Here is a 22,404-nt window from a genome sequence, read left to right as displayed (position 1 = left end):
CTAGTAGAAGTACGTAGCCAGGTAGAAGGGCAGCAGTGATAAATTCCAGATCCAAGGGGCAAAGCAAAAGACAGCCCTGTGCAGACCAAGCTGTTTGGCAGAGGCTGGGGTAAGTAAACAGGAAAGTACAAGAAATAACAGATGATCAGAGGTGGAGCAAAGGGTCAGTAAGGCAGGCAGGCAGGTAAGCAGGCAGGAAAGATAAGCAAAGGAGCATAGAGGGGTGAGAAATCTGGGCAAAGCTCTGGCTTGTCTGGGCACAATTAGAACGCTCACTTCAGGGAAGTAAACAGAAACTGGGGTGAGAGCAGCCAAGTTGCTGAGCACCCAGGATGGGCCACAGAAGTTAGAGAGTGGGCAGAGGAAGGCACAGAGTTGGCTGAATCATCTGGAAATGAGGGCAGGAATAGGGGCAGCCTGTGGCGGAATGTGATAACCCTGGTCTTTGTCTCTTAGTTGATGAGGCAAGAGGGCAGAGTGGCCAAAGCTTGCTTCCTCCTATCTGGCAGCTGAATCAGAGAGATGCAAACTGAAACAATTCCCAGGAAATACCAGGCCTTGATTCCAAACTCCCTCCATGACTGCAGGCCCAATACACCCCTCCTGGCCTCTCCATGCTGCTACCAGTGTGATTCTCTTCGCTCTTAGTGATGATACTCCACTTAAAAATTCTGGATTCCTGGTTCTTTGAGAAATCTCTTTAGACAAGCAGCTAGCCTTGGTGTACACTATCTCCTCTCATGATATTCATCTTCCAGAATCTCAGGTAGGCTTCACTTTCATTACTGAGTGCAGCTCAGAGTTCCTGAAGGCCACCAGCTAGGGATATTTAACAACTGCCTTTGTCTGCCCCCCTCCCCGCCATGCCCAGCCCAGATCCCAGTGCAATATGATAAGAAAGCTGTTTTCTGTTCTCAGATTCTAATGATGAAAGCAAGTAGGGGAAGAGGTTAAAGAAGAAGTTCCCTCCCAAGAAATGGATCAGTGAGGGGGGCACAGACATGTCTGCAGGACCAGATGGTCTGGCCCTCCCAAGGAGTACCTGAAATTCAGCTTGTCTTTTTGCCCTGCAGGTAAGTCATATGAGCAGCGGTCTTTGGGGTGCACAGACATAGATGAAGGCAGGGTTGGGGAGCTGGGTGAGAAGTCACTTCCCCAGGCACGTTCTCTAGAAGTGGCACTTTTATCAGGAGTGACTCCATTAAGATGACGATAAAAAGATACTGTGGAACAAGACTTGGGCAGGTCAGAGGGGTGGGCACCTCTCTGACTTTGGCTCCTTCAGCAATGAGCACAGCCCTGGCACTGATGGCACCACCTCTCTGCTCCTCTGCCCAGGATGAGTTCCACGAGACTCTTCTCAAGGGCCTTTGCTCCCTCTCTCCACAGTGACCTACCTTACTATGTGTGGGGCCGAGCTCTCCTCCCCTCCGTTCTGTGTCCGGGGCAGCAGATAAGCGATGCTGATCTCCTTTCCCTCAGTAACCTCTCTCGGAAGTGCTTAGTCACTGATCTGGCCAGGGCCACGTGGCCTCCGCCTTCCCGCTGTGGGTCTGCTCTACTAACTGAGAAAGTTATTTTCCACCTCAGGTCGAGATGGCAGGAACTTGAATTGACTTGCTAGACAGGCAGTGCTAGAGGAGCTAGGGCCACGCGCCAAAGGAAAGAGTGGACGGCCAATCACGAGGGAGCGCATTTCTCAATCTGTAGCCTGAGACTAAACCTTCCTGTTGGCAAGGGAGAGCTCCCTTAGGCCTTTGCTGCCGGCTTCACCCTAGGAGGGGTGCTGTGACTTCATGGTGGCTTCACGTGCTGCGTGGGGCTCAGAAAGGGAATTGTGAACCACCATTTTCTAGGGATAAAAATCCAGAGGAGAGAAGGTTAATCCTAGAGATAGGAGACAAAATCCTGGAAAGAACAGAGTTTGGAAGAGACCAAGGAGTCCCAGGAATGGCAAAGGCAAGGAACAGAAGGCCAGGTCTCTGGAGCATAGGTACCAGGCTGGCAGGTGTGAGGGCCGGCCCCAGGGCCCTCACTGGCACTGCTACCAGCTAGCCCTGTGCCCCGTTCTTAGCCCCGGCCCCATCCCAGCTCCTACCTGGTAGGTACTTGTCGTGGCTGTGGCTGTACTCAGTGGTGGTGAGTGGCAAGTGAGTCTGTGTAAAGGGCTGGTTGCCAAACAGATTGTCACTGCGAAGGTTGTGGCAGAGTTTCTCCAAGAAGCGCAGGACGTAGGTGATGCTGTTGACTGCTGGGAGGTTGAGAGTATGCTGCTCACGGTCAAACACGGCTGTGGAATTAAGGAAACAGGGCTGAGCACGTCAGTCTGGCAGTGCAGGGCAGAGCGGGGCAGGAAGAGCCCAGCCTACTGCTTGCCTCCGGCTTACCTGGTTACACAAAGCAATCAGTGCCCAGGATTTTCCCCTCCCTCCCCTCCCTTCCCCTCCCTCCCTCAAGGGTTTGGTTTTTGCCTCCAACTCCAAAGGCCTGGCAGTAATGGGAGTGGCCAAGCCAGGTCTGTTGCAGGGGTTCTGGTGTGATTTCACTCAACTTGTGAAAACGACTGTGAACATGACTCTATCTGCTCCATCAGCTGGCTGGGCCTCCTCCAGGAAATCTGCTCATTTCGGGTTCTATTTCCCTAAGAACTGCCCGAGAACAGAGAAGCTGGGCAGATGAGAATACAGCTGTTGCCAGTAATGGTTTAGGTGCACAATCTGATCTGTATAAGGGTGCCAGAGTTTAAGTAACATTTGGAAGCATCCCACGCCTGGTTTTATTTTACTCCCTATCTATTTCTATTCAAGAAGTATCTGTATAAGCCTTACAAAGCAGGCTTTTGCATTTGTCTCTAAGGGCAGCAAGGTAATGAAGAGATAGGCCATTCCCAAGAACCAGTTTTGGAGCAGAAGAGGAACCCTAGAGAAGGTGTGGGCAACAGTAACTCCACAGAGGTAGCAGGGAAGGCTGGGTTCCCGCAGACTATACGGCACAGAAGTCTTCCTCAGAAGGAGGCTTGATTTCCCAGCAGTCCCTCAGGCTTCTAGAACAATGCCTTTCATGCCTGCTCCCATCCTCCACACAGCCAACTGCTCCCTAGCCTGGGCTCCCACACCACCCTATACACATTTCTCATACATCAGAACACCTCTCACCTATCATCTTTCCTCCCTCTCCCCTGGCCAGGATCTGGCAATAACCTTGGACATATAATAAACGCTCACTAAAGGTTTGCTAACAAAATAAGAATTATTTATAGGGTCTTCTAAAAGAATACAGGTATTCATGGAGTCTTCCATGATAGCTGGGTTTCCTGAAGCTGATACTGCAACTTGTTAGAGGGAAGGGGTATGAGACTATGTAGTATCAAGCGGTTGAGACTGAAAGGCTCCAGGTCAAGTCTTCATGGGTTTGATGGGTAAGGAATAGGGTTCTGGACTTAGAAACACTGAAACAGAACCAGGGCACAGGAGAAAAAGTGAATATTCTCAATGACAACAAAAAACACAGTGCAGTTGAATCAGACACAGCAGGAGAAAGAGAGGAAATGGTTTTTCCCGCTCTGCCCTGGGATTCAACTTCCTTGTACCAGGGCTGGCTTGGGACCGGGTGGCTAAGGAGTCAGAAGCACATTACAAGAGTCCTGTGGTCCCTCCAAGGCTAGGCAGGAGGCTGTGGCAGTCTGGAGAAGCTCCTGTTGCCACAGTGCAGCCCCTCTGGATTCTTTCTTCTGGAAAGCAACAGACATCTACTTTCTGTATGCAGGGGCTGAGCAGGTAGCAGGACGGGAGTCTGCCCAGGGGCTTATAAGCGGAGTCTGTGTGGGTATTCTGCTTGGCAGAGGTGTGTGTAACGCTCAGAAGGGTCCCAGGAGTTGAAAAGCAGGACTCTCAGAGGAATGGAATCCCTCCCCATTTCAACAGAGCCTACAGGCACGGAGTAGGAACCGGGATACTTTGCCAGAAATCAGCCAGTGGAGAAGGCCTGCCCCTCTGACTAGGAGGCCACACTGGCCCAAGGGCACTTACCTGAGATAACTTCACCACCGTGGCCCTGTTTGAGGAAGCTGAAGACGGTTTTCTGATGATACGCACAGTCGATACAAGCCTGGACAGCCTGCTGCAGCACCACGGAAGCGCGGGCCGGCCCAAAATGGTCAGGGAGCAGCTGGACCTTCTTCTTATCTAAGTGGGGGCCTGGGCTGCCATTCTTGTTCAAGTAAATACAAACTGCAGGAGACAAAGAGCCAAAGCAGCTTACAAAGCGTCTGGGTTACAGAAGTGATAGAACAGTGCTCTCTTCTGTCTCTCGCACTCTGGGCTCCGGTCCCTCGCAAGACTCTCAGCTGCTAGGCTAGTGGAACACCAGGAGGGGGATGGGGTGGGGGCCTGCGTCCAGCTGCAGCCAGCCCAAAATGCATGACCAAAGGCTCTGGGAACACAGCCTGCTGGAAGAACAGTCCAGACCAAAAGCCAAGGCCCAGAACTTGTACTTTGTCTTCTGTGCACGGAAAAGGGAATCTAAACAATTCCTGCAGATGTATGCACTTTCATGTTCAATACTTGGTCACCTCACACATTCTTTGGATCTCTTATGTTATGTGTGTCGGAGTGGTAGGGACCATGGCAATGTTAGCCAGAGTGTGTGCTTGTGTGTGTTTGGCCTTGCACTTAGAATGGTCACGCCACAGGTTACCTGCCTTGATTTTTGTTCTGGGGCTGGGAATCTATTTGTTATCTTCTGCATTAGTAGTCAGGCCCAAAGAAAGCGGTGAAATAGACAAATATGGGAATAAAGAAAACCATGGAAAGGGCTAGAGGGTCCCATGTGGAGAGTGTTGCTCATTTCAGGAGTCTCTCCTGTCAAGCCAGCAGGGCTCTCTCCTACTGCAACCCTCTACCTGGCATGGTGCTAGGCAGGGAACAGAGTGGGCAATGGAGGTACTTTCTTGGTCTCCAGAGGGGACCCATGGCAGCCTGGTCAGTTATGACATTCTCTCTTCTGATGTGCGTTTAAGGCCCCATTTGAACAGGGGTACTCTGCTTTCGCACACTGCCATGGATCACTAACTAAAGGAGGAGGTGGGCAAAGGGCCTTTCTTGCTATTAAAGGCAAAAAAAGCTAAGCGCGTAGCTGGGTTGGTTGTGGATGGACCACCGTTCTCATGCAGGGGGGCCTCAGCTTTAGCCTCTGGAAAGTGAGGGGGCTAAGTCATGTGCTGTCCGAGGACTCCTCACTTAATTCTAAGGCAAAACAAGATGAAGAGAAGGAAATGGAAAATAGCGAGAAAGGCAGGGTGTGGAAGGTGACAGGTGGAAAAAGAAGAAGGAAAAAAGGTAAAAGGTAAGCAAGAGGAATTGAAATACACATTCAACTCCCTTCTCTCCTAAAACCCTCTAAAGTGAGTCAGACAATAAGGGAGATAGCTAAAAACTTTGGAAGCTGGAAAGCAGATAAACAAAGTAGCAATTGACTGACCCCCAAAAAGCGGAATCCTTAACCAACAATGGGGAAAAATAAGAATCAAGCTGTTTTTTAATTATAATTATAATTAAATTATAATTAATTATAATTCACAAAAGGCCCAAGAATGGGCAGGTGCCTCTGGAGGTGGGTGTGAGGCAGATCTACTGAAAGTAGCAGGTAAAGTGGGTGATATGACTCTTTCACTGCAAATAAAGCAAGTAAAAATGTAGAAACTCAAAGGAGTAGGAAGAGTAGTTAAAATAAATGAAGACACAGATCTATGAAAAGACACCCATAAGAATGGTCATAGCAGCTTAGTCATAACAGCAGAAAACTAGAATCGACTCAAATGTCTGTCAACAAGAGAATACATATACAAATTATGGTGTATTCATTTATCAGAATAGCACTTAACAGTACAAAAGAATGAACTATTGATAGGGTGCTTCTTAAAAACATTATTTTTAGTGAAAGAAAGCAGATACAAAAGGTATATATAATTCTATTTATATATTAAGTTGAAGAATAGGAAAATCTAATCTACAGTGATAGAAATCAGAATAAAGGTAGGAGAGAAGGCTGATCATAAGGATGTATGATATGACTTCTAGGGGCAGTAGAAATGACTTTTATTTTGACTTAGGTTGTGGTTACATGGTGCTTACACAGATTAAAACTCATCTAATTGTACATTAAGATACGTACACTTCACTGCATGTAAATTTTACTTAATTAAAACATATGAAAAGAAAAAATATAACCAGCCCAGTGATGATTATAAAGAGAAATTCTACATGGATTGAAGTGTGAAGTGGCAAACTATAAAACCTTTAGTATTATTTTTAAAGATATATTTGTTTATTTGAGAGATTCAGAGTCAGAGCAAGTGAGCATGAGTGGTGGGGAGGGGCAGAGGGAGAGAATCTCCAGCAGCCGGAGTCTGAAACTGGGGTTGATCCCACGACCCTGAGATCATGATCCGGGCCGAAGGCAGATGCTTAAATGACAGAGCCACCCAGGTGCTCCTAAACTATAAAACCTTTAAAAATGTGGCCCTCCCCACAAAACAACATTCCGCTTTCTTGGGACATTCACTCTTAGAACCCAACTACCATGTGTGAGTAGAACCCACCACCTTGTGGCGAAGTCCACGTGGAGTGAAATCCATAGCTACAAGTGACTTGTTAGCCACTTGGTGGAAGTGGGTCCTCCAATCCTTGTCAACCATGTCAGCTGACACTGCGTGGAGCAGACACAATTGGTGGTGGTTTGCTGTGTAGCAAAGGATTAGTGGAAGGGACTGTGGTACCAGAAATAGGGTGCTGCAGTAATAAAAGCATAACACACATGGCTTTGGCTTTGGGACTGGGAAGCAGAAAGCAGCAATACAGGGCCATGAAAAGGGTAGGAGTGAAAGCATAAAGGGCTGAAGTAGAAGCCTGTAGAAGGTGGCGGAATCAAAGGATTCTTTTTGTTTTGTACTGTCTCTGTCCCTGATAATGCTTTTACCAGAAGGCTTCTTTTAGAAACTTGAGAGTGGAAGCCTACAAGGTTTTGAGGAGGCTGTCAGTGAGCACTTAAGGCAAGTGAGGAAAATCTTATTGGAAGATGAAGGATGGGAGACACTTGCTAGGTAGTGATGTAGAGTTTGACAACACTGTCACCTGCAGTAACGTGGAACCAGGAAGTAAGTGTACCCGGTGGACTCAGTGAAGTAGATAGAGATTTCCAGACGAAGTAATTAAAGTGCCAGGTGGCTTCTTACTGCCTATGATAAAAATGCAAAATGAGAGAGATGAGTTTAAAAAAAAAACATAAAAAATAAAAAAGCCCAGGATTCCACAAATAAAAGTGCTTCTCATTTCTAGTCCTTCCAGAAGACAAACAATTCTAAATTAAGAAAGGATCAAATACAGAGTGGGGCAATAAAATAATTTATTAAGGGGCTAGAATGACTTAAGACCATGCTTCATAGATTCCTTCTGACCAAAAGGCCCTCCAGGAATCTTAAGGGTCAGCTTTGCAGATTCTTTCCCTTAAACGGTTAAGTTTTTAAGAATCTTAAAGGCATTGTCTCCTAGCAGCCATATTGGAAGCCCAAAGTAGGGAAGGGCTTACCTTTAAAAGATTCAAGGTTGTGACTTTTGTCTAATGAAGGAAATCTCAATGGTAGTCACAGAAAACCCCTCAAGTTTCTAAGAGAATCATTCATAAACACTGTCAGCTCAGATTAAAAGGGACAGAAATAGTACAAAATGAAAGAATCCTTTAGACCCAAACCTTTTCCAGATGGGATGAAGACCAAGAAAGCAACCTTAGTTTTCTTATGGAAAAGGAAGGATGATTCAGAAGACAAAACTAAGACCCATGGAAAACCCCAGGAAAGTAGTATTGGATCTAATTAAGGAACTGGCAACATGTGCCCTGCTGGATTTCAGAATTTCTACAAACCAGTGACTGTTCCCTTTTGAATGGGTATATCTGTAAGTTATCCTATACCTGTGGGGAGTGGACAACATTTTTCTTTAGTTCACAGATCTTCAGATTGAGAAGAAGTACACTCAAGGAGCTACTAAACTTGAGAACTGCACCTGAGAGGTTTCATTTGCAACTGGATCTGATATAGCTGATGAGATCCTAGATCCAGAGCCTGATGTTGTAAAGGGATGGGACTTTAAATGGAGAATCTTGCAAGAAGAATAAATTTCCCAAGCAGGCAAAATGTAAATAATTTATGTCCAGAGAGTAGAGTGAAGGGATTTAAAAACATGGTCCATAATTCTTTGACCCTCTTCTCATAGAAGAGTACGGTCTATTCTTCTCTTGAATTTGAACTCTATGACTGCTTAAGTAAGTAGAATATGGTGAAAATGACACTATACTAATTTTGGGGCTTAAGTCTTAAATGGAAGCCTCCACTTCCTGTCTCCTGGGACACTTGCTCTTGGAATGCAGCCACCATGGTATGAGGAAGCACAAGCTACCCTTTAGAGAGGTCTGTGTAGAGGAACCAGCACCAGTTTTGCTAGCCATGTGAATGAACCTTCTTGGAACTGGATCCTCTGGCCCCAGCTGAGCCACCCCAATGATGCCATGTGGAAGAGAGATGAACTGTCTTAATTTTAATACAGTTGAATATATTGATATTACTCTTTTTGGTATATGAAAGGTTATATACCTTTCTTTTATGGGTCATGCTTTTGTCTTGTTTTGAAATTCCTTCCCTATCTTAAGGTTGTAAAGATATTTATAACTGTCATGTTTTGGTTTTGTGCTGTGCCCATGAAATTAGAGGTTATAAAAAATTGGAGAAGGATTCAGTATATAAGGAGCTTGGAAGTGGCCACTCCATCCTAACAACAAATGAAAAGCTGAACAAATGAAAAGATTAACAATCCTTTTTAGATCCATCAGAGGAGTGAGGATACAGGATAAACTGCAGCCACCCAAGTTTGGAGAGATAGGTGAGTACAGAAAATCACATTTTGCCAAGCAGAAACCTCCACAGTAACCAGTGCCAAGGTAGGAAAATCTAAACTGTAACTGACCAATTGCTGGAAGTTTAGTGTGGACGAGTCTAAGAGTTAAAGACTCCAGGGGGACCCACTCAGGGCGGGGGTGGGGATGTCCCACACTTTTCTAAGAGTTTTACCTTCAGGAGATCAACTAACATTCTCACAGTGAATACTGGAGAAAATCCCCTCATGCATTGGGCATGGAAAAGCATTGGGCATGGAAAAGGAACCATTTAAAGACATGCTAGAGTGTTCTACTCTTCTTAACAAGGCCTGCCCTCCGGAAAAATTATTTTACCAGAGCTTGCCCTGTCAGGATTTGGTCAGAGCCTAACCTAACTAGGAGAAGGGAAATATCCAATTCCAGCCCTCTCTAGTCATCCTGTCCCATCTAAGGGCAAGGGAGGATAAGAAATACTGGTGAAGGGGATCCCTGGGTGGCGCAGCGGTTTGGCGCCTGCCTTTGGCCCAGGGCGCGATCCTGGAGACCCGGGATCGAATCCCACGTCGGGCTCCCGGTGGAGCCTGCTTCTCCCTCTGCCTGTGTCTCTGCCTCTCTCTCTCTCTCACTGTGTGCCTATCGTAAATAAATCAATAAAAAATAAATAAAATTAAAAAAAAAAAAAGAAATACTGGTGAAGTTCACAGCATGGGCCCCCTAAAAGACTGAGACCTAATCTCAGGACTATAGAATACTTTCTCCCCCAGCACCTTATCATCATATTACTAAAGCCTATTTACAACAATTCCTTTTACCTACTACTTCATGTCTGGCTATCAAGAGTAAAATTACAAGGTATACTACAGGACAAAAACTGCAGTTTTAAGAGATAAAGCACAAGCGTAAGAAACTAGTCTTAGGGAACCCTGGGTGGCACAGCGGTTTGGCGCCTGCCTTTGGCCCAGGGCCCGATCCTGGAGACCCAGGATCGAATCCCACGTCAGGCTCCCGGTGCATGGAGTCTGCTTCTCCCTCTGCCTATGTCTCTGCCTCTCTCTCTCTCCCTGTGTGACTATCATAAATAAAAAAAAAAAAAGAAATTAGTCTTAGACTAGAAATCATAAGAACTAGACTCAGACATGGCAGGGATGCTGTAAGTATTAGATTGGGAATTTAAGATGAATATGCTAAGGGCTCTAATGGATAAAGTAGCATGAAAAACAGATGTGCAGTGTAAGCAGAAAGATGGAAATTCTGAGAGAGACTCAAAAAGAAATGCTAGGGATAAAAAAATACTATAATAGAAATGAATGCCTTTTTAAAAAAATATTTTATTTATTTATTCATGAGAGATACAGGCAGAGGAAGGAGCAGGCTCCCTGCAAGAAGCCTGATGTGGGACTCAATCCCTGGACCCCAGGATCACAACCTGAGCCAAAGGCAGATGCTCAACCACTGAGCCACCCAGGTGCCCCAGAAATGAATGCCTTTGATGGGTTCATTAGTAGACTCATTAGGGGGCATGGACAAGAAAAGAATCACCAGGCTTGATGGTATTTCAATAGAGATTTGCCAAACTAAAAAAGGAAAGAGAAAAAATACTGCAAAACAAAACAAAACAAAACACCCAAGAGACTATCTAGGAATTATGGAAACACTATAAAAGGAATAATATACACACAGTAGGAATACCAGCAGAAGAAAGGAACAAAAGAAATTTTTGAAGACAAATGACAGAATTTCCCCAAATTAGTATCAGACACCAAATCACAGATTCAGGAAGATCAGAGAATACCAAGCATGAAAAATACCAAGAAACCACCTACAATAAGGCATATTATATAAAAATGCAAAAAATCAAAAATTAAAAAAAAATCTTGAAAGAAACCAGAGGTGAAAGACCCCTTACCTACATATGAGCAACAATAAAAATTAACATCCTTAGAAACCATGTGAGCAGGAAAAGACCACAGGGAAATACTTAAAGTGTTGAGGGAAAACACCAACCTAGAATTCTGTACCTTGTGAAATTATCCTTCAAAAGTAGAGGAGAAATACTTTCTCAGACCAAAAAAAAAAAAAAAAGAGGGAGTTTGCTGATAATAGGTTACCTTGGAAGAAAGGTTCAAGGGACTCCTTAGAGGGAAGGAAAATAATACAGATCAGAAACTCAAAACTACATAAAGAAAGCAAGCACTGGAGAAGGAATAGATGAAAGCAAAAAAGAAACTTAATTTTCTTATTCTTAACTGGTCTGACAGATAACAGTTTCTTCAAAATAAAAATAACAACAATGTATTTGTGTATGCTTATGTGTGTGTGTATATGCTTATTTATACTTATGTATAAGTAAAATGAATGACAGCAATCATACAAGGGATGGAAAAAAGGGATTAGGATTATTTGTTATTATATCTGTGATGTGGTACAGTGCTGTCTGAAAGTAGACTTGGGGGCAGCCCGGGTGGCTCAGCGGTTTAGCGCTGCCTTCAGCTCAGGGCGTGATCCTGGAGACCTGGGATCGAGTCCCACATCGGGCTCCCTGCATGGAGCCTGCTTCTCCCTCTGCCTGTGTCTCTGCCTCTCTCCCTCTGTGTCTCTCATAAATAAATAAATAAAATCTTTAAAAAGAAAAGCAAAAGCTAAATCCTAAAAAAAAAAGAAAGTAGACTTGGATTAGTTATGAATGTATATTGTAAACTCTAAGGTAATCACTAAAAAATAAAAAAGAAGTATAACATATACTAAAAAGGAGAAAAATTGGACTCCTATAAAATGCTCAATTAAAACCACCAAAGACAGAGAAAAAGGGGCTCCTGGATGGCTCAGTCAGTTAAGCATCTGCCTTAGGCTCAGGTCATGATTCCAGAGTCTTGGGATCAAACCATGCACTGGGCTCCCTGCTCAGTGGGGAGTCTGCTTCTTCCTCTGCCCCTTACCCTGCTTGTGTTCTCTCTCAAATAAATAAATAAAATCTAAAAGAAAAAGGTAGAGAAAAGTAGAAGACAAAAATAGGCATAAAGAATAAAGACAACACTGTGATGCCTGGGTGGCTTAGTGGTTAAGTGCCTGCCTTCGGCCCAGGGCGTGATCCGGGAGTCCTCAGATGGAGTCCCACAACAGGCTCCCTGCATGGATTCTGCTTCTCTCTCGGCCTGTGTCTCTGCCTCCCCCTTCCCTGTGTCTCTCATGAATAAATAAATAAAATCTTTTTTTAAAAAAGAATAAAGACAACAAATAGGAAACTCAACAAATATGGAAGCTATTTAACCAACTATAGCAATAATACCTTTTTAAAAAAAGATTTATTTGAGAGAGAAAGGGAGAGAGAGAGCGAGCAAGTAAGCATAAGCAAGCAAGAGGAGGGGCAGAGGAGAGAATCTTTCAAACAGACCTGGCACTGAGCTCAGAGTCTAATGTGAAGCTCAATCCCATGGCCCATGAGATCATGACCTGAGCAGAAACCAAGAATCAGACACTTAACTGCCTGAGCCATCCAGGTGCCCCAATAATCATTTTAAATACCAATGTCCTAACTACACCAATTAAACAACAGAGATTCTGAAAGTGGACCAAAAAACAAGACCCAACTATATGTTGCCTACAAGAAATCCACTTTAAATATAAAGAGACATATAGATTAAAAGTAAAGAGGTAGAGAAGGATATACTATGCTAACACTAATCAAAAGAAAGCGGGGATAGTTATATTAATTTGAGATGGAGTAAACTTCAGAGCAAGGAAAGTTACTGCAGATAAAGAGAAGCATTACATAATGATATAGAGGTCATTTATCTAAGGAGATATATCAATTCTTACCTTATATGCAACTAACAAAGGACCATCAAAATATGAAAGGTAAAAATTAATAGAACTCTAAGGATAGACAGATGGATCTACTATTGTAATTGGAGACATCATCATCCCTCTCAGAAATGGACAGATCCAGCAGGCAGAAAATCGCTGAGGACATTGAAGAACACAATCCTACCATCAATCAACTGGATATAACTGATATATCTATAGGATACTTTACTCAACAACAACAGAACACATATTCTTCTCAAGCTCATATGAGACATCATGAAGACGAACCATATACTGGGCTATAAAACATATCTTAACAAATTTAAAAGAACAGAAATCGTACAATATTTGCTCTTAGACCATAATGGAATTAAACAAAAAAATCACCTGTAACAAAGACAGGTGGAAAATCCCCCAATACTTGGAGGTTAAACAACATATTTATAAATAACACATAGGTCAAAGAATAAATCTCCAGAGAAATTTAAGTATATTTTGAACTAAATGAAAATAAAAACACAAAATTTCTGGGATGCAGCAAAAGTCATGGATGGGAGGAAATATATAGCACTGTATGTGTTAGAAAAGAAGAAAGATCTGAAATCAACAATCTAAGCTTCTACTTTAGAACACTAGAAAAAAGAGCAAATTAAAACTAAAGTAAGCATAAGAAAAGAAATAATAAAAATTAGAGCAGAAATCAGTGACACTGAAATTGGAAATCTATAGAAGAATAAAAATATCGGGATCCCTGGGTGGCGCAGCAGTTTAGCGCCTGCCTTTGGCCCAGGGCGCGATCCTGAAGACCCAGGATTGAATCCCACATCGGGCTCCCGGTGCATGGAGCCTGCTTTTCCCTCTGCCTGTGTTTCTGCCTCTCTCTCTCTCTCTCTCTGTGTGACTATCATAAATAAATAAAAATTAAAAAAAAGAATAAAAATATCAATGAAACCAAAAGCTGGTTCTTTGAAAAGATTAACATCAATAACCCTTTAGACTAATTTCTTAAAAAGATGACACAAATTACTAATATCAGATATAAAAGAGAGGACACCACTATGGATCCATGGTCATTAAAAGGATAACACAGGAATACTATGAATAATTCTAGGCCCACAAATATGATAATCTAGATGAAATGGACCAATCCATGAAATCCACAATCTCTCAAAACTCATAAAGAAGAAAAAGATAATCTGAATAGGCCTATATCTATTAAAGATATTGAATCAATAATTAACCTTCCAAAATAGAAAGCACCAGACTCAGATGGATTCACTGGTGAATTCTACTAAGCATTTAAGAAATACATTTTACCAATTATCTAGAATCTCTTAGAAAATAGAAGCAGAGAGAATACTTCTTAACTCATTCTAGGAGGCTGGCATTATCTTAATACCAAAACCAGACAAAAACATTACAAGAAAATTAAAGATCAATGTCTCTCATAAACATAGATGCAAAAATTTTCAGCAAAATTATTAGCAAATCGAATCCAACAATATATAAAAAGAATTATACATTACAACCAAATGAGATTTATCCCAGGTGTGCAAGGCTGGTTCAAAACAGTTAAAATCGATTAATGTAATCTGTCACACAAGCAGGCTAGAGAAGAACTATCGCATAATCATATTAATAGATGACAAAAAACCTCTGACAAAATCCAAGACCCATTTATGATAAAAACTCTCAGCAAACTAGGAATACAGAAGAACTTCCTCAGCTTGATAAATATCTAGAAAAAAACTTCAGCTAACACACTTAATGGTAGGAAACTAGAAACTTTCCCACTAAGATCGGGAACAGGGTAAGCATGTTCCTTCTAACCATAACTTCTCTCTTTTAAAAAAGATTTTACTTATTTTAGACAGAGAGAGTGAGCAGGAGGTCAGGGGGAGCAAAAGGGGGGGATCTCAAGCAGACTCCATACTGAGCATGGAGCCTGATGCAGGGCTCAATCTCATGACCCTGAGCTGAAATCAACAGTTGGATGCTTAACTGACTGAGCCACCCTGGTGTCCAGTCACAACTTTTGATCATTGTATTGGAAGTTCTGACTAATGTAATAAGATAAGGAAACAGATTGGGAAGGTATACAGATTGGGAAAGAAGAAATAAAACTATCTCTGTTCACAGATGACAGAAATGTCTATGTAGAGAATATGGAAAAATTGATCAAAAAATTCTGGCACTAATAAGCAATTACAATAAGGTTGCAGGATACAAGGTTAATACATAAAAGTCAATTGCTTTCCTATGTAACAGTAAGGAGCAACTGAAATTTGAAGTTAAAAACACAATACCATTTACATTAGTACTTCTAAAAATGAAATACTTAGGTATAAATCTAACAAAATATGTACAGGACTTATATAAGGAGAACTACAGGGGCACTTGGGTGACTCAGTCAGTTAAGTATCTGCCTTTGACTTAGGTCGTGATCCCAGGGATTGAGCCCAGCATTGAGTTCCCTGCTCAGCAGAGAGTCTGCCTCTCCTCCATCTGCCTCTCTCCCTGCTCATGCTCTCTCTCATTCTGTCTCTCAAATAAATAAAATATTTTCAAAAAAGGAGAACTAAAAACTCTGGTGAATGAAATAATAATAATAAAAAGCTCTTAATACAGTTAATACTATAATTAATATTATAATACAGACTAAATATAGACTATTAACTATAGAGAACAAACGGTTTGGTTACCAGAAGGGAGGTCGGTGGGGGGATGGGTGAAATAGGTGATGGGGATTAAAGAGTACACTTATCATGATAAAATAAAATAAAACATAAAAGAAGAGAAAATGAAATAAATGGAGAGAGATCCTATGTTCATGGACGGGAAGACTCAATATTGTCAAGATGTCAGTTTTTTCCAATTTAATCTACAGATTCAATGCAATTTCAACTGAAATCCCAGCAGGTTATTTTATGGCTACTGACAAACTGATTATAAAGTTTATATGGAAAAGCAAAAAAACCTCTAAATAGTCAACACAATTTTGAAGGAGAAGAACAAGTCTGGAGGACTGATACTACCCAACTTCAAGACTCACTATAAAGCTATAGTAGTCAAGATAGTGTGAAAGAATAGACAAATAGATCAGTGGCACAGATAGAAAGCTAAGAAATAGTCCCACATAAATATAGTTAACTGATTTTTGACAAAGGAAAAAAGGCAATATAATAAAGAAAAACATAGTCATTTCAACAAGTGGTGCTAAACAACTGGACAGCCACATGCAAAAAAGAGACTTAGATATAGACTATATACAACTTTTTTTAAGATTTTATTTATTTATTCATAGAGACAGAGAGAGAGAGAGAGAGAGAGAGAGAGAGAGAGAGAGAGAGAGGCAGAGACACAGGCAGAGGGAAAAGCAGGCATCATACAGATAGCCTGACATGGGACTCGATCCCGGGTCTCCAGGATCACTCCCTGGGCTGCAGGCGGCGCTAAACCGCTGCGCCACCAGGGCTGCCCTATACACAACTTTCACAAAAATTAACTCAAAATAGTTTACAGACCTTAATGTAAAATTCAAAACTATAAGACTCCTAGAAAATAAACTAGGAGAAAAATGAAATGACCTTGCGTATGGCAGTGACTTTTTAGATACACCACCAAAGAAATAACTGATAAGCTGGATTCATTAAAATGAAAATATTCTGCTCTGTGAAAGACACAATCAAGATAATGAGAAGAAAAGCCATAGAGTGGGAAGAAATATCTGCAAAAGGCACTCCTGATAAAGAACTGTTTTCCAAAATATACAAAGAATTTAAAAAACCCTCAATGATAAGAAAATGAACAACCCAATTAAAAATTGGGTCAATGCTGTTAAACAGATACCTTGCCAAAAAAGATATACAAATAGCAAATAAACATATAACGAGATGCTCTCCCCTGTATGTCATTAGAGAGATGCAAATTAAAACAATGAAATACCACCACACATCTATTAGAACAGCCAAAATCCAGAACACTAACATCACCAAATGCTGGCGAGGATGTGAAAAAAGGAACTCTCATTCATTGCTTATGGGAGTGCAAAATGGTCCAGCCACTTTGAAAGACAGTTTGGCAGTACCTTGCAAAACCAAACACACTCTTACCATATGATCCAGAAATCTTATTCCTTGGTATTTATCCAAAGGAATTTAAGATTTATGTCCACAGAAAAACCTGCACATGAATGTTTATAGCCACTTAATTCATAATTACTCAAACTTGGAAGGAACCAAGATGTCCTTCAGTAGGTGAATAGATGAACTGTGGTATAGCCAGACGATGGTATATTATTCAGCCCTAAAAAGAAATGAGCCATGAAAAAGACATGAAGAAAATGTAAATGCATATTACTAGGTGAAAAGGCTATACATACTGCATGGTTTCAACTTTATGACATTCTGAAAAAGGAAAAATTATAGAGACAGTAAAAAGATGAGTGGTTGCCAGGAGTTAGGGGGCAAGGAGGGATGAATAGGCATAGAATGGAGGATTTCTAGGGCAGGTAAACTATTTTGTATGATCCTAGAATGGTGGATACATATCATTATACATTTGTGAAAACCCATAGAATGTACAACCCCAAGAGAGAACCGTAGTGTAAGCTATGGATCTTGAATGATAATGATGTTTCAATGGAGGTTCATCACTTGAAACAAATTTAGTTACTACTCTGGTAAGGGATGTTGATAATGGAGAAGCCTATGCATGTGTGGAGTCAGGGGTATACGGAAAATCTCTGGACCTTCTGCTCAATTTTGCTGTGAACCTGAAAAAACAGTCTAGTAAAAAATTCAGAAAACAAAAAAGAGCTAGCAGATGCAAATATCCAAGAGTGGGGAAGTAGAGCATAAGCCTTTCCTAAATGTATGTGACAAATATCCTAACTGTATGTAAAATTCTTTTATGCAATCATTTTGCAGGACTGGTTTTCCACCAAACACCCATTGGAAAATGCCACTAGCGTAATGAATAATGATACTTAAAAGTAAGATGCTAGACATGAGAAACTCAGTACAAAATTTGGAAGATAGAGTTGAGGAAAGCTTTGAAAAAAGTTAAAGAAAAAGTCAAAGAGAATAAGGAGAAGATTAAAGAGGGTTAAGAATATTATAGCGCAGGTTCAAGAGGTTCAACATCATGAACAATGTGTGTCAGGAGGAGTGCAGAGAGACAAAGAAGAAGGAGAAAATCCCTGACGAAAGATTTTAAGAAAATCTCAAGAAACTAAATGAATGGGCACACACAAGGGCCAGCATGGCAGTGTCTCATCCTAGGTAAGACTGCAGAACACTAGGGATGAAGAGAACATCGAAGAAAACAAACAGGTTTCATGTAAAATTAAACATGCAATGTAAGATTTACATGGGAAAACAAAGACAGGGGAAGGAGCAAACTGGGAATAATACGAAAGGGAGGTGAAGAAGATGTCCAGGAACTCAGCAGGCTTCAGAAGAGACTTCTTCATGACAGTATGAAATGACAGAATATATAAAGTGCTTGGACATAAAGAGATATGTACACAGTAGTGAGAGCTTAAGGCTGAATTAGTACTAGCAAAATAAACACATAAAGAAATCAACAAGATTTACTCTGAAAACAACATGTGCAACAAAGGAAAAGTAATCATAGTACACTACTTGGCTCAGTTGAGAACAGTATGCCACAAATTACAATGACAAAATACTGGGCAGCCCGGGTGGCTCAGAGGTTTAGTGCCACCTTCAGCCCAGGGCATGATCCTGGAGACCCAGGATTGAGTCCCACATCAGGCTCCCTGCATGGAGCCTGCTTCTTCCTCTGCGTGTGTCTCTGCCTCTCTCTCTCTCTCTCTCTCATGAATAAATAAAATCTTAAAAAAAAAAGACAAAATACTGAAATCTAATCAAAATTATAATATCATGGTATTAAAATAGGGAAGTATGTGTGGGTGGGTAAGGGACAAGGAGATTAAGAAGAGTTAAATCTTCAACTTCTAAGGTGGGGTTATCAGTTAAAAAATGCCTGAAGCATGAAAACAATTAGCAATATCAACATGCCATTCACACATCTGGAGGTAAATAAAAGAATAGCTGAATTAAAAGTTATTGCATTTAGTGAGAAATGACAGGGGGAAAAGGTGACCAGTCTGTTTTGTTTTTGTCGTAATTCTTAAAAACATATTGTTCCTTTAAATTATGAGCATGCCTCGGTGCCCATCGAAAGATGAATGGATAAAGAAGATGTGGTTTATGTATACAATGGAATATTACTCAGCCATTAGAAACAACAAATACCCACCATTTGCTTCAACGTGGATGGAACTGGAGGGTATTATGCTGAGTGAAGTAAGTCAATCGGAGAAGGACAAACAGTGTATGTTCTCACTCATTTGGGGAATATGAATAATAGTGAAGGGGAATATAAGGGAAGGGAGAAGAAATGTGTGGGAGATATCAGAAAGGGACACAGAACATAAAGACTTCTAACTCTGGGAAATGAACTAGGGGTGGTGGAAGGGGAGGAGGGCGGGGGGTGGGGGTGAATGGGTGACGGGCACGGAGGGGGACACTTGACGGGATGAGCACTGGGTGTTATTCTGTATGTTGGTAAATTGAACACCAATAAAAATTAATTTATAAAATAAAAAAAAAATAAAAAAAAATAAATTATGAGCATGTATATAACTGAAAAAAAACCCCAACTCTTAAAAAGTGTTGTGCAGTTAAAAAAATGAGAGGGAGGTATAAAGGATACAGTGTGGCACATAGTTTTCAATCCATGATAGCTTTTACTGTTCACATTTGAGTCTGTAAACGGTAACTTCATCTAATGTTTCCACTGCATAAGTGTGGAAAGGGAAGTGATGTCAAGGACACACAGAATGAGCCAAGGCCCAGGTAGAGGATAGCCACACAATGAATGGTTAAAACTGCTATAGTCTGTCCAGGAGCAGGAAACAGAGATGGAAAGCAAGTTCCCACTTTTCTTAGGCTGTGAGAGTCAGGTTGAGGAAGGGATGCCAGCTCAGTGATGGTCAGATTTAAATGGAACCTGCATCACTTAAATGGAATAGTGAGGTACAGTCATTGCTGTGGGTCTTCTAGGTAAGGTTGAAAAGGTACACAAGTCCCTTAGTGGTATCTAGAATGATGTGGATAAACCAAGCAAATATATAGGCATCTAGGGGATATGCCATGAGGTTGGAAAACATATAATCAGTATTGTTACCAAGGTGTTTATCTGTTTTTTCTTCCTCATCCATGGGACTTAGGAGCAAAGGCCACTGTTCATTAATTTAATGATACTCTTGCATGAAGCTAACCCAACAACTGGCTGGCCTTAGATGCAGATAATATATTTGGAGAAATTATGTAATAGGACCCAAAGGTTATGTGGAGAAGAAACCAGAGCTGGCCTTCCCATGAAACTCAAATGTTCTAGGATTTGGGTGGAGACATACTTAACTCCTAAGAAAAAGACTCTGCTAACTTCCCTGGAGATCATTCCAATTGCTTAAAGAAGGTGGAGGATCTACAGAATAACCAGAGTGAGGTTTCACATGTCTCTTTACAACGTAAGAAATGAGTCTTGTTCTTTACAGTAATCTCATTGGGATTCCAGCGATGTAGCTCTTCTAAAGTTACCTTCATAGACGGCTGGTTTATGAAATGGAAACAGATATACATAACCCTGGTTGACTACCTGCCCACTGCAGCCACCACACTGCTCTGAATCAAATGTTCACTGGCTGGTTTCCAAAATCAAGTTCACTCTCACAGTACCAAGGTTTGCCACCATCAAGGACTTAAAAGAAAAATTAGCCAGAGTTTTGTTTGGGATTTTACAGACTGGTTTTTGCCCTCGTCATCCTGAAAAGAAGGTGAAGGCTCTCACTGGAAATGAACTGTAGCTCTGGATTTCAGTGTTGGTGGATGTTCTCTCCAGCTTTCAACAGACTTTGTGGAATCCCATCCTAAAATGTGAGCCAGTGCTCTCACGTAACTGTCCCATGACTTCTTCAAGAATGATTTTCTAGAAGTTGTGGATTTCTTGAAAAGTTTAACATCGAAGAGTAAAGATGAGAAAAATGGAATTCTTCAAGTTTCAGCTGCTAGTAAGAGGAATTAATAGCACTGTGGTTGGTGCCTCTTCTGCTTAATCAGTTGGTGTGTGCAGAGCCAGCAGCCTTTAAGAGTTTTCTTCCTCCCCTGCTTGGCCCCATAAAAACAATGCACAGGGAAAAACCCCAGAACCCCCCTGCCTGCTCTTGCTGGCCCTGTTCCAGTCCTAGGTGAGCCCCGTGCTGCTCCAGCTGTTGAGGTGAAGCACATGTGGAACAAGCTGCTGTCCCACCTGGAGGCCGACATGGAGCGATTCATTCAGGAGCACCTGAAGAAAGTCACCTTGCCACACATGTCACCAGGCTGGCGGGATGCCAGTGATTCCATTGTGGCAGTTACTCTTTACAGCCCAGCAATGCTGGTCTACTTGGATTAGAGGTGATGATAGGAGGAGAAAGATATCTTCAAACACACTGCCTCCAGTTCTATGAAAACTATTGACCCTTCCTGATGGTGGATTTTCTTAGCCTATTTAATTTCCCATGAATGGAATCTCAGATGTAAAAAGTACCTCAGAACACAGTGAAAACTCCTTCCCATCGAGGTCTAAAAAGGCTGAAGAGGGGCCTTATCAGAGTGAGCTAAAGGGGTCGGCAAACAAAACTGTCCATGTATATATCTGCCCCACAGAAATGCTATGATGCTGCCAAGTCCTTGCTCACTAACGAGGAGATGCGGGATGACTTTGAGCTCAGCAGCTAAGACACTGAGATATACTCTGGAGGTGGAACCATGGCTGCAAAACCTATTACCTCGGGGATCAAAAGGCATTTCCTCCTCTGCTTCCATTCACTGAAGAGTCCAAGCTTTTGAGATCAAGCTTACCCCAAAAGACCAGTCTTGCACAAAGTGGGGATGAGCCAGATCAAACCAAGCCACTGAAATGTGTCACAAGAAAGGAGGCCTAAGGTTCCATCAGAAATGAGTTTAGGAGAGTTTACCAATTCAAGTAAAAAAGAAGCCAGTACAAGATCCTGAGTTGGACTGTTTTGCTGATACGATCCCAGAAATGAAGCCTGTAACTGCTATTCTTATTTTACCTGATTGAGGGCAAAGATGATGGTTCCCAAGGATGATGTCTCACCAGTCATGCAATTTTCCTCAAACTTTGCTGCAGCACAAATTACTGAGGGAGGGCCTGAAGACTGGGGAGGGGAAGGGACCTGAGCTAGGAAAACAATAACTATGACACTGTGTGGCAGTTACACTATAGGAAAAAGGATTCCTTTAGGGGAAAAAATACCACATGAAACTAGTACCTCAAAAGCAGGCTCCGCAGACAATGCCCCCCAGAGCATCCTGTTTCTGCGGTAGCAGGAGCTCTGTGCTACCTGCAGTGTGCGCCCCTGAGTGCAGCTAAGAGCCCCAGGCAGTGAAGAGGCCCACAGCTCTGATTTCTCTGAGGAAAGGCTGTGTGGGTTTGACTAGAGCTCTGTGAAACACAAGTGGCTGTTGAAAGGCTGAATTCACTGTTACTGTTTTTCCTCCAGTAAAGAAAGAAAATAAATACAAAAAGCCAAGCTGATTAGCTTAGTTCTGTGCCATTTCTTTAAGTCAGAAGAGTAAG

The 22,404-nt window shown here is 42.0% G+C and overlaps 1 protein-coding gene and 1 pseudogene across 8 annotated transcripts in view; one reads left to right on the top strand and one right to left on the bottom strand.

The window, feature by feature from the left end:
• The window catches only part of SCMH1 (Scm polycomb group protein homolog 1), a 182,620-nt gene that overhangs the window by 16,785 nt on the left and 143,431 nt on the right, over nt 1-22,404 (bottom strand). For all 8 annotated transcript variants that reach the window (XM_055341782.1, XM_055341783.1, XM_055341781.1 and 5 more), the window contains 2 exons: nt 4,029-4,229; nt 2,099-2,290 (listed from right to left, as the gene is read on the bottom strand). In XM_055341782.1, coding sequence (XP_055197757.1) covers nt 2,099-2,290; nt 4,029-4,229 — 393 coding nt within the window. The remainder of the gene's footprint in view (nt 1-2,098; nt 2,291-4,028; nt 4,230-22,404) is intronic.
• Nucleotides 7,075-22,004, top strand: LOC129520665 (protein-associating with the carboxyl-terminal domain of ezrin-like; annotated as a pseudogene).

Source organism: Nyctereutes procyonoides, unplaced genomic scaffold, assembly GCF_905146905.1.
Source record: "Nyctereutes procyonoides isolate TBG_1078 unplaced genomic scaffold, NYPRO_anot_genome, whole genome shotgun sequence".
Taxonomy (NCBI): domain Eukaryota; kingdom Metazoa; phylum Chordata; class Mammalia; order Carnivora; family Canidae; genus Nyctereutes; species Nyctereutes procyonoides.
The sequence above is the reverse complement of the archived record's forward strand: the minus strand, read 5'-3'. Positions and strand labels throughout refer to the sequence as shown.